This window comes from Protopterus annectens, chromosome 5.part0 (genome assembly GCF_019279795.1).
Source record: "Protopterus annectens isolate FY-2018-M chromosome 5.part0, PAN1.0, whole genome shotgun sequence".
NCBI classification, from domain to species: Eukaryota; Metazoa; Chordata; order Ceratodontiformes; family Protopteridae; genus Protopterus; species Protopterus annectens.
In genome coordinates, this window is record NC_056735.1 from 1,741,954,913 (window position 1) to 1,741,967,470 (window position 12,558).

General features: G+C 40.3%; 1 protein-coding gene across 7 annotated transcripts in view; it reads left to right on the forward strand.

Annotated features, from left to right (window-relative positions):
• Positions 1 to 8,614: 8,614 nt before the first annotated feature.
• The window catches only part of GTPBP8 (GTP binding protein 8 (putative)), a 359,654-nt gene continuing 355,710 nt past the window's right edge, over positions 8,615 to 12,558 (forward strand). The window contains exons 1-2 of one of the 7 annotated variants that reach the window (XM_044071537.1): positions 8,701 to 8,815; positions 8,958 to 8,987. In XM_044071537.1, coding sequence (XP_043927472.1) covers positions 8,770 to 8,815; positions 8,958 to 8,987 — 76 coding nt within the window. In that variant the 5' untranslated portion in view covers positions 8,701 to 8,769. The other 6 variants (XM_044071542.1, XM_044071544.1, XM_044071541.1 and 3 more) reach the window with 6 other exon arrangements.

The window sequence follows — 12,558 nt, forward strand, 5'->3', positions numbered from 1 at the left end:
AAATCAAATAGGGTTGCCACCTTTTCAAATGCCCATAGTGGGACTTTTTTTGTAGAAAGGTCAGCTTTTGCAGGGCAAAACATACCCACGGCCAGAAGAAAGAACTTCACTGTTTTGCCTAAATAAAAGCTTATTATTGTAGCATTTTAGTTGCTTATTCTGTTTCTTATAACATTTAGGTGTTTCAGATACAAAATAACTGTTTATGCAAGTATTAAAGAAAATATAAGATGAGGTGCTACAGATAGAGGGAGATGAACCACGGATGGAGGCCCTCAGCTGCTGCTGGAGCATCAGATACGATTCCATTTAGCAGTTGTGGCTACTTCTTTCTGCTCGATTTTTTTTAAGCAAAATGGTAGGGTCAGTGGGTCTGGGAAGGGGGCGTGTTAAGTGTGTTGGCGCTGAAAGTTGCCATAACAGGGTCTCCAGAAACAAAATCCCCCCCAAAGGTTGGGTTACAGTGAGAGACCATGACTTCTGAAAAGCTGTTTGAACAGCGTTTGGTCAGATCTTTGTATGATAGCTATGATAATGGCTATTGGTCAGATCTTATTATATTAAGCCATCATAACAGCTGTTGGTCAGATATTACTGCAACATGTCCTGATACTACTGATGGTCAAATCCTGTTAGGCCATAATAACAGCAGTTGGAGCCTTTTGCCGTTAATGTCTGTAAAGTTGCTTTCAAACCTTTTACCACTCAATCTCCAAATGCTGTTATAACTGCTATAGTCTAGACAAAGCCGAAATGATTTCTCAAAAGCTGTTTTAACAGCTACATATACTAGTGAATAACTACAAAGATTATTTTCACAGTTTAATACCTTAAGATCTGAACGCAACTGGTACAAACCACCACTGGTATCAGGATCTCTAGCAATAAGATCTGATCAACAACTGTTACTGTGGTTTAGCATAATAAAATCTGACCAGCTGCCAGCATCATGGCTCATCTCACAATGATGTGACTACCATATACTCAGGCCATCATGTGTACATGGTAGTAAGGAAATCATTCCATGTTGTGCAACTTACAAGCAAGAGGTACAGCTATCTAGGTCCAAGGAAATCATTGTTCCACTATATTTGGCCCTAATCAGACTAATCATTGAATACAGTGCCCTCTTTGGTATGTATCTCAGCAGGCACATGCAACAACTGGACAGTCCATAGAGGTTCCCAACAGAAAGGATATAGTACGTAAACATGTCTTTAACAGATTGCCTCAAAGCCCTACTCCTGTATTCAGTCTGTTACAGACTGTTGAGGGCAGATCTAAGCCTGTATATAAGACATCATTTTACCCCGATTCTGCATACTTGCAAAACAGCATTACGAAATACCAGATCTAAGGACTTAAACCTTGCTTGTGACATAAATAGGGCATATTGGAGGGACTGGTATGTATCCCAAGAGAATACCCATTCTCTGAAACATGCTTCACATCTATGTGAACCAGAGTTTTTCCATAATCCATTCATGTATAACTTGGGACAATGGATGTAATTGAAAATTCATCCCTTGGTGTGATACCTATGTCCCTAATGGACAGAGGCAGCCTGTAAATGCTTGACCACCCAAGCTCTAGTCTACATAAACTGTATCTCCTACAATAATCAGTGATAACTGAAACACTGGACCCTTCATAAATAGTGGTCACGCATGCACTGCTGTGTTCTTTTACATTCATACAAAGTATGGTCTTCGATGTGTGAAGCTCGTTTTATTATTATTATTTGTAATGCACTTAAAAAGTAAACAGAACATATTTTACATCACTATGCATATACTCTAATCCTCAATGATTTCCCAGAAAATCAGCCAGCTTACTTGGGACAGGAGAAAAACACTGTTATATAGTGAAACAGAACAGGTTTTGTATCAACATGCATTTTCTGAATGCTAAGAAGTAAGACTGGGAGTAATAGGGCAAAAATTAGAGATGCTAAAAAGCTATAGGGCAACAGTTTTGCATCAACATGCACTTTTTGAAACAAATCAATAATAAATAATATCGACAGACTGCAATTTTCAGTGGTTTACCAGAAAAGCAAACTTTTTATGAGTAATGCAGCTAAAGTGTGAGGCAAATCCTACTCGTTCTGCAAAATCAGGCACTTCAGGTGATGGATCAGTAATTTTGTAACTGTCCGAAATAATGATTCAAATATTAGGGCAGTAGTAGAGAGTTGTCGAACTAAGCTACTGCGTTAACACTAAGCATACTACCACGGTCCAGTGTTCTCCATTACTGCTGGATAATCTTAAAGTCTCTAAACTTGTTTGATAATGACACACATAGAATACATGGTTAGGCTTACAAAGGCCCCCGTGGTTAATCGCCTAATAAGCACCTATGAACCAAAAGCTGTTGTAGAAGTGACTCAAATATTACTGACTCTTACTCTAATCCAACTTTTTTGTCAGTCCTAATACATACTCACATAAGGATATTCCTGTATTGTTGAGTAACCTTTTCCACTGAGGTGATGACCATTTGGAATCATTACCAACAAAATCAGGGAAACTTAAAAAAAAAATAATAGTACTATTAACTTGAGATGGTAACAGAGTAAAAGAACATAAGTTTACATACATTTTATGAAGTAAAACAAGTATAAAACGGTATCAAGATACGACAAACTGGTCTCATTACGGCGGAAGAGCATATATCAGAATGTGTGCTGTATTCAGCAGTCACTATTATGCTTACAATCTCTTCTGGTTTAAATCATCTTTGCCCAGTTTCTATTTTTTAGTTTGTGACTAAACTGTACTTCTTTTCTAAAATACATATAAACAAATACAACTAACACAATCCTATTATAGGACTCTCTACTACAACTATAAAATTGTTGCTGAGCAATGACCTTTCTAGGTTCGTCCCTCTCGTAATAAAATGCAGGACGGTTACCTATTCCTTTTACTTCCACGATAAAAAAAAATAAAACCTGTTCAATGCAAACAGATGAACAGGCGAAATTTAGGGAGCATAGAAATGGCTCAAAATCTCGGCACTTGTATAACTGCTGAAAATATTAAAAAAAAGTGCACTTACACAGCGTAGCAAACTTTAGCAGAGTCAGTAAACCCTTTCCATATTGAAAAATGAAGAAGTTATTTTTTACCTTAAAACTGAAGATCCGAAGGATTATGCAGCAAGAAGGTATTCGTCCAAACACGATGTGGGAACGAAAGATAAAGCGGAGTTGTGATTAGACTCCAAAACATCATTGCAGCCGAAGATATACCGGATGTCTGCAAGCAAACTGATACTGTGGGTGGGAATTGAATGACGCAACAAAGAGGGCATTCCTTTGATGTGTTTTAGAGCGGACCCGAGAGTTAACTGTTATGCGAAACAATTTTGCGTAAGAATCGAGAACAAAACGAGTAATAAGTAACGAAAATCAGGACAGTTTTAAGTAGTACTCTGTTTTACTTATAAAGTTAGAGCAACACATTTTTTGTCTGGATGCATTTATTAAGTAAGTAGTATGGAACGCTAATGTCTGTCGTTGGTGATTGACTGGAATCCTCAGCGATTTACCAGAAAATCAAAACTTACGAGAGGCTCATACCTCTCAACGTCTTATTGGACAGTGTTAGCCGTGTTAAAATCACACTGATATTCTGCAAAGTCAGGGAGAGCCCAGCACCCCCAGTGTGCTGGTATTGTTTAGCAGTACAGAGAATTAACACTTGGCAGTTTGTGGTGGGGTGCTTCGTAGGGCTAAAGTAAGAGATTGTTTTTGCCTATAGGAATGGCCGGCCATAGGCATAGGCGAACTAGGCGACCGCCTAGGGCGCTGTACAGGCCAACCTTGTAAAGGGCGCATTGTGCATTTATTTACTTATTTTTTTTTTATTTACTTATTTTTTTTAAGTTTGCGCTCTTCTTGGCGCTGAAACTGGAGGGTGGCTGAGGCGAGGCTAGTACCCTCCCACTTACAGCTGTAGGTTAGCCAGGAGGCTAAAAAAAAAAAAAAAACGTTTAGTTTACAGTGTAAGAATCTTCTCTTTTAAAGCGAAACCTGCATGCGTGCATCACATGCAAACATCATACAAAAGCAATCTGCAGTCCTGCGCGGAATTTAAGCCAGGCTGCAGTTCAAAAGAAGAGTTGTTGTCTGTGTCTCCACTTGTGGCCGTTTGGGTTATAAAGACGGTAAGTGTATGTGCGTTTATGTGTAATTTAAATTTTTTATTTCAGTATGAGAATGTGTGTGGGTATGTACGTATGTGTATGGAATTTAAATTTGTTGTTCTGTTTGTATGAGATATAAAGTGTGTGTGTTACTGTGTGAGAGTAGGTGTGTGTGTGTATGGAATTTAAACTAGCCGTTCATTCCTTTGAGAGTCTTTGTTGCTGTGCAAGAGAGTAGGTGTGTGTGTGCTGCTGTGACAGAACAACCCTCTCCTCCTCCAAGATAACACTAACACTTGTGAGAGATGCAGCTATTTAGCCAAACTGGAGGCTGAGCTCTCTCAACTCAGGACTGGCAAGACCAGGCAGGAGGAGAAGGCAACTACACACACCACAATACAAGTCTCACATAACTCAACCACACCACTGAATCAAACACATAAACACACTAAGACATACTCGGAGGCTCTGAGTAAAAATTTACCCAAACAGCAAAGGCCTCCAAAGCAGACACCCAAGCAACTGCAAACTCAAGACACCACACAAACAACACATAAAAAACAAAATCAGTGTGCAAAGCAGTCACTGCCCTTAAGGCCAAATACAACACCAAACATACTTGTCATAGGTGACTCCATAGTCAGACACACTGACGTCCCACTCACCAGGCTGAACAAGGAGAAGGGCACGGTAAGCTGCCTATCGGGCGCTAGAATCCGCCACATAACACAAGCACTCAGGTCACTCCACGGCAAGTACAAGTATGACACAGTCATTGTCCATGCTGGTGTGAACGACCTGAGACGTACCTCCCTGGACTACATGAAAAGAGACATAGAGGAGCTCTCTGATTATGTAGCCCAGGCAGGTATGACCCTGACCCTGAGCAGTATCCTTCCTTCACCACGAATGATGCCACAATATAGTGACAAGATGATCAGCTTTAACAATTGGCTTAATTTCTGGTGTCATTCAAAGGGGATCCAGTGTCTGTCTGCTTGGGATGACATGCTTGACAATCCACGCTGCCGCAAGGGATGGCTTGCGCCTGTCACCCCTGGGATTCCGGTTATTGGCTAAGGCTCTTGCCACCCCCATAGTGCCTTTTTAGGCAAGGCTCAAATTCTAAACCAACCACCCTAGAAAACAAAAACGTGAAGAAACTAAGAGTATTGCTGATCAATGCGAGAAGTCTAAATCTCAAAATGCACGCACTCGAGGCCCTTCTCAGTATGGAGAACATTGATGTCTGTGCTGTGACTGAAACCTGGTTCAAGGCTCCTGAGAGCACCCCGGCACTATCAGGTTTTACCTCATATCATGCGTTCCGCCCCAAAACCCGGACCATACCACAAAAGGAGGGTGTATCCATATTCATCAAGGATACCCACACCTCCAGGTTGGTGGCTACGCTAAGCATCGGAAACCATCCAGGTGCAATTAACCATAGGCAAAACTGCTCTACAATTTGTAGCATGCTACAGGCCACCCTCTCAAACTCAGGAAACCCACACAGCCTTCCTGAAGACACTGGAGGGTATAAATGTATCACCAAACACCATCATATTGGGTGACTTCAACTACCCGAATATAGACTGGGAACATTACTCAAGCCCCAACTTTCTAGCCCAAAGGTTCCTGGAGTTCATAAATTCAAATGCAATGGAACAACTAGTCACCGTCCCCACAAGAGGAGAAAATATACTAGATCTCATCATCACAAACATGGGGACAAAATGCTCCACACTGGAAGTATATCCCTCTTTGGTGAGATAAGATCATAAACTAATCTCACTAGAAATCCACATCCCGCCCCCACCCCAAACAAAAAAGACCACAGTGAAGAACTTCTCTAAAGCAAACTTTACACTACTCAAGACAGGTGTGGTATCCTTCAAGGCCCCCGAGCCAATGGAAACCACAACCCAAGCTGTGGAAGCCCTTACAAATGCCTTCTATGAACACCTTCAGGACTGCATGGATCAGGCAATCCCAAATAAAACCAAGACTCTTTCCACCAAGGGCAAACGTCCAGTCTGGTGGACCCCAGCCATAAACAAACTTTACAATAAGAGGAGAAAGCTATTACATGATAGAGCAAAATCCCAAAAGGGAAGGCATCTTTGATCAGTACTAGCAAGAAACTACGATGCCTCCTAAAATCATCCAATGCCATCTATGATGTAACAATTGCCATAGATTCAAAAGACAATCATAAGGCCTTCTTCAGCTATGTCAGAAACCTGGGTGGAAACTCCCAGATATGCTCAGAATTAGTCCAAAATGATACAAAAATCACTGAACCCACAGACATTGCCAACATACTGGCAGACAGGTTCAGCGCAAACTTCACCCCAAAAGGAGAGATAACTATCCCAACAGAGTGTAGCCTCCCAGACATCTCAAATGTGCAGGTGAAAGCTGCTCTCTCTAAAGCTAAAAACACAGCATCAATGGGACTGGATGGTGTCCCCGGCTGTGTGCTACATGAACTAAATGAAGAACTAAACCTGCACATAAGGCAGCTGTTTAATCTTAGCCTTACCACAGGATATGTGCCCAAGGAGTGGCGTACGGCAACTGTGGTCCCACTCCACAAAGGCGGTGCCTCTACGGACCCTGGTAATTACCGCCCCATAAGCTTAACAAGCCTGGTCTGCAAAGCTATGGAGAGGATCATAATGGAACTCATAAACAAGGACATAGGGGACTTGCAGACCTTGGTCCCAACCCAGTTTGGCATTGTCAAGGGCAGATCTTGCCTTTTGAACTTGGTCGACTTCTTCGAAACAGTTACCAAGGCCATTGATGAGGGAAAGGCAGTCCATACAGCCTACCTTGACCTTGCAAAAGCTTTCGACACAATACCCCACTCGGGTATCATAGAGAAACTTACCAGCTTAAATGTAAACCCATATGTCACAAGATGGGTTGCAAACTGGCTAAAGGACAGAACCCACAGGGTTAGAGTTGCTGGAGCCATGTCAGACTCCAAGCCGGTTACAAGTGGTGTCCCACAGGGCTCAGTCCTTGGCCCCCCTATTGTTCGGCATCTACTTCTCAGATGTACAGGCAAACATAGGAGGACTATGGCTGACAAAGTTTGCGGATGACTGCAAACTGGGTGCCATAGTGGATAGTACATTGGACACAGACATCCTTCAGAGGGGTCTCACGGAAACTGATAGCTGGTGCCAGAGCCATGGCCTGAAGTTAAACGCAAAAGTGTATAGTCATACCCTTCGGGAAAAACAAGGTAACCCCAAGCTACCATATAGGTGGCAACCCACTAAGCACAGAAGAGGTTATCAGGGACATGGGTACCCAGGTTGACAGTGGCCTCTCGTTTGACACTCACGTTGCTAAAGTGGTTCGAAAGACCTTCTACATTGTCCATCTGATCATGAAGGGATTCACATCCAGATCAAGTGAGGTCATTGTTCCCCTGTACTCTTCACTTATCAGACCAATGATCGAGTACAATGCCCCATTCGGGATGTATCTCACCCGACACCTGCAGCAATTGGAGAGATCCCAAAAGTTCCTCACCAAAAGGATAAAGGGACTCCAAAACCTGTCATATACTGCCAGACTGAAGAAACTCCAACTCTATTCAGTTGCATACCGTCTGCTCAGAGGTGACCTGTGCCTGACATACAAGGCCATGACCAACCTGGAATTAATGGACATGCTCCACCTCAAAAAATCCAAATCCACCAGAACCACTAGAGCAAGTGACTTAAACCTTAGCACGGATATAAATAGGACGTGCTGGAGGGATAGATTTATCACCCAGAGACTCCCCATGCTGTGGAATAAAATCCCGGTCCATGTGAGGCAGAGCACCTCGCTGGCTCTGTTCAAGAGAAATCTTGACCGGTTGATGGGAGATCGTAGGTTTACCCCAGGAATCATCTCTGTGTCACTGCTGGACAGAGGCACAACAAACTAATGGGCACATCATTTCTAACATAAGGGGTGGCGTAAGCCACATAACTTTGGGCTAGGCTTATAAATGCCTTAGGGCAGATAGCCTAGTATAAACCTATGAACCTATGAACCTAAGAAGGTAGGTGTGTGCATAATTTAATCTAGTAGTATGTATAAGAGCAGAATTGGAGTGTGTGGAATTCAAAGTAGTCGTTAGTTACTGTATGAAAGAGAAGGTGTGTGTCTGTGTGTGTTGAACTGGCTTCTAATCCAGTCTAGGACCGGTTCTTTTTTTCATCTGTAGCTTGCCTGAATTTGTTCTGTGGCATGAATGTTAGTTCAGAACTTCAGTAGTTAAGGGAAAATGACAGATAAAGTTTGATGACTGGAATAAAACGTACAGCCTAAAAAAATGATCAGCAACTCCAAAAGAGTAGATCGGAAGGTTTTCTTAGTGGGATAGCAAAAGCCGATAATTTTTCAGTAGACTGTTACAATACAGAAAGGCAGTGGAGGACTCAACAAGTTTAATCCTGTAGATGGTGCTGTAAGATTCGCTGGGTACACTAGAAGAGTGTCTTCATGAGGGAAGTGTTTTCAAACTGTGAGTACTTGTCTGTGTAGTATTTCAATTATAGAGCTTTCTTCACGTATTTTTTGGGTTTACATCAGGTGAAAGTTAAACAAATGTGTTTGGGAATAAAAACTAGCAAAGAGGTTAAAGTAGCTGTTGGTAAGAATTAGAAATAGTGTGTAGTGTAGATGTTTTTCTCTGTAGTTTCATATTTTAGGCTGTTCAGTATTCACTGTGTAACTGCTGTAACAAGCTTCTCAGTATACCATTCAACTGTCCCTGATCTTTACTCTAATTTTAGCTCTTTTCCTCTTAATCCTTTTCAAAAATGGTGAGTTTTACAGACCATATGCTACACTTAAAATTGCAGATTTCATTTACTTGATAAATTAATTCACATGTGAATTTGATCTGAAGATGCCTCAGATTAATTGTACTATATATTAAAGATGCAGCATGCCCCTGACTATTTCTGGAATTGTTCTTGGTAATTTTGTTGAAAATTCTCAGTATGATGCAGATGTAAGTTTACAGTTAAGTCTCCTGTGCTACTGTAACAGTAGTGCATTTAGTTGTAAAGCAGAAGCTGATTGTAAAATGGATGCTTAGAATTTCAATACTAAACCTTAACTCTGTTGCTTTTGTTAAGTACTTGAAACTTTAGACTGTCATTGTAGGACTTAGTTTTTTAGCACTGTAAGCAGCCAGTCAGTTGTATTTATATCATATAAACAGTTTTTCTATGAAGCTGCTTCTTTACTAAAATGAATAATTTTCTATAGTGTTTATAATTACTGTACTAAATAATTCTTTAGTACATCTCCAATTAATATAGTTTATGCCACTAATCTCTTAACCATCATGTAGGACTGCTTTTGGTATTGCAATGTGGAGTTTTAAATATGCAGTATTTCTAATGTGATTTGTGACACTTAGCAGAGGTGTATCCGTATCATTCATGGCTTGGTCTGAAGCAACAGTATGTGTATGTAATAATAGCGTAGTTGGTGTGACATGAGCTGCAGAAGGCCGTGTTAAAAGTAATCTGATATAGTAAGTTGTAGTAATATATGTATGTATCCTGGAGACTGTTTTATGTTTTATGTTGATCAGCTTCAGTTGAGTTGAGACTGTAGTCTTTTTTATATTTCTGTTGTCAGTTTATTTTTGTTTGAGAACGATAAGTCACTTAGTTCTTAGTTGCTCATAAACATGTCCATCAATGGGGCACATTCTTTTTTATCAACGCTGTCATCTGATAAAGAACCATTATATATGGTAGGCATGAGAAACCACTCATGAAAAGTGGTCAGATACTGGCAAATGAATGTCTTATTTTTATGAAGGAAGAGTCCTCCATAAATACATATTGTCCTCTAAGAGTTTACTGTTGTGCCAGGAAAGGGGGAAGCTTGTCTGTTTCTCATAATTTGAGGTTTTCTGGCAAATCAGGGAGTACTGAAGTCACTAAATAGCAATGTAAGCAAAACTATCCCTATTTTTTTGGCCATTGTATCCACATTATTTTAGGCTCTGTCCAGATTTTTTGCACTAAGAGGTTGAGAGGTATACATACCTCTCAACTGTCCAGATTTTTGCCTTATATTTTTGGCCTAATCCTCATAAAAGTTATGGTTTTCTGGCAATTCACGGAGGATTGAAATAAGTAAAGGCCAAGCATTTGAGTTTCAGCCCTCATTTCCTTCAGAAAATGAATGCTAAGACAAATGCTGTTATTCTAGCAACTTTCTATGTCTAAGAACAATATTTATAATCTGTCCCTGTTTGGGTGGCCTTTGACCCCCCCCCCCCGATATTTTAGGCTTCGTTCAGATTTCTTGTGCTAAGAGGTTGAGCGGTATGGAGGCATGGTGTGTAATGTCCTAGTTGCTGATTTATTTGCTGCATTTTAAGAGGGTATAGGGGTTTTGCATTCCTTAGTGTGCCATCCTTTGTTTAAGATGCCTAGTACTATGAACTTGTATGTTTCTACCATTTTTTCTTTAATGCAAAGTAGGCAATTAATTCTTCAAGGGCAGCAAGCACTAAATTTGTAGATGGAACAGTGAAATGTAAAGTTCTTTGTCAGTAATAGCATCTTCATTAGTTACAAATCTCTCTAATGTAGAATTATTCAGATTATGTTTACTTCTACAGAGATTGTGCTTATTGACTGATACTGTTTGAGGGGCCTTTTATGGTTAAAATGTTCTGAAATGGGCAGGTTTGTCATTATTGGGTCATACATTTTGTTTCATTACTTACTGGAAACATGTTCAAAACTACACATTTAACACACTGTAAGAAGTGTAAATGTTTTCAGTGTGCAACTAGCTGTTTTTTGTTTATCAAAATGCACACTGTGTTGTAAAATCTGAAAGCAGTGTTAATAGCATAATTGCCTTTGGTGCAGAAGCCTGTGGATTCCACTCCCACACCATGTAGATGAAGTGCTGATGTGCAGTGCCCATATTATTATTGATTATTTGATGCATTATAAGGGGGATAGGGGTTCTATACTCCTGAGTATGGCCTTTTGTATGAGATACCTAGTGATTGTGAGTATGGCCTTTTGTATGAGATACCTAGTGATTGTGAACTTTAGTCACTTCCTATTGCAATATTACCAACTTAACACATTTTTATTGTAATATAGGCAATTGATTTTTTCAAGGGCAGCAGGCACTGAATTTGTAGATAATATTGATATGTAAAGTTGTTTGCCAGTAGTAACCTCTTCATTAGTTACAGATTTCTTTAATGTGGAATTCAGAGGATTTTACTTCTGCAGAGATTGTGCGTGTGCAGTAATATTGGTGGATTGTAATGACAGAAGTCTTCAGTGGCCTTTTATTGTTGCAATTTTTTGAAATGGGTAGTGTTTGGTTCATAAATTTTGTCTCATTGCTTAAAAGAATGTTTATACTACAAATTTAAAACATATTCTAACAAGTGGTGCTGTATTATACAAGGAATATAATTCAATACAATCGGGAAAGTGAATTAAAGAATAAATACATGTATGCATGTCCCTAAAAAAATGTGCAAGGAGTCTGTTTTGAAAACAGCCCAAAGGTAAACTTAATTCTCCTGCAACCAGATGCATTTCTATGAATGTGGGTTTTCATGCTGTTTCAATGAATATGAGTTTTGCCATTTCAATGAATGAGAGTTTCAAGGGCAGACAAGTTTACTGCTCATGCTAAGTCTGTTTTCATTGTGAGACTGTATTGTTTGTTTAGCAAGTGGTTATCTGTGTTTGTGCTATTTTGTTTCAATATCTGTAATCATTGTAGAAGCATATAATGGAACATATGCATGGTAACTGGTGAGAGAACCAAGTAATGGAACAGTGGAATGGCTGAGGAGGGGGCAGGGGTTGCTGCAGGAGGGGCTGCTCTGGGGTGGTGGTCTAGTACCCTTCCTAGAACCCTATTTGACCGTGATCTAGCTCTTGTATTTAAAGTAGAAAATACATATGCAATGGTAGCTGCAGTATAACTTCATAACAAGGTATATTTTTCTTATGCATTTAAATAATTTAAGGAAATGACTGGAGTGGCCTTATTGTGGAATGACCCAGTGGGCGTGGCTCAAATAGGGGTGTTTCATGAGTGTGGTGTGGGTGGAGCTTAAGGGGCACCTGAGCACTACTTCGCCTAGGGCGCCATTTCGGCTAAGGCCGGCCCTGCCTATAGGTTGGAGAAACATTGGTAAAATTGAAGTGTATTAACCCACCAGATGTGCCATAGCAAGCCCTGCCCGCGACCATTTTGACTGCACCGCTCACTGTTGGAAAGATGCCACCAAAACACCAGGTAATGTAGTCCTACAAACAGATTAGTAAAATTATAAAGAAAATACAGAAAACATTATAGGTATAATAGTAATTATATGCTTAT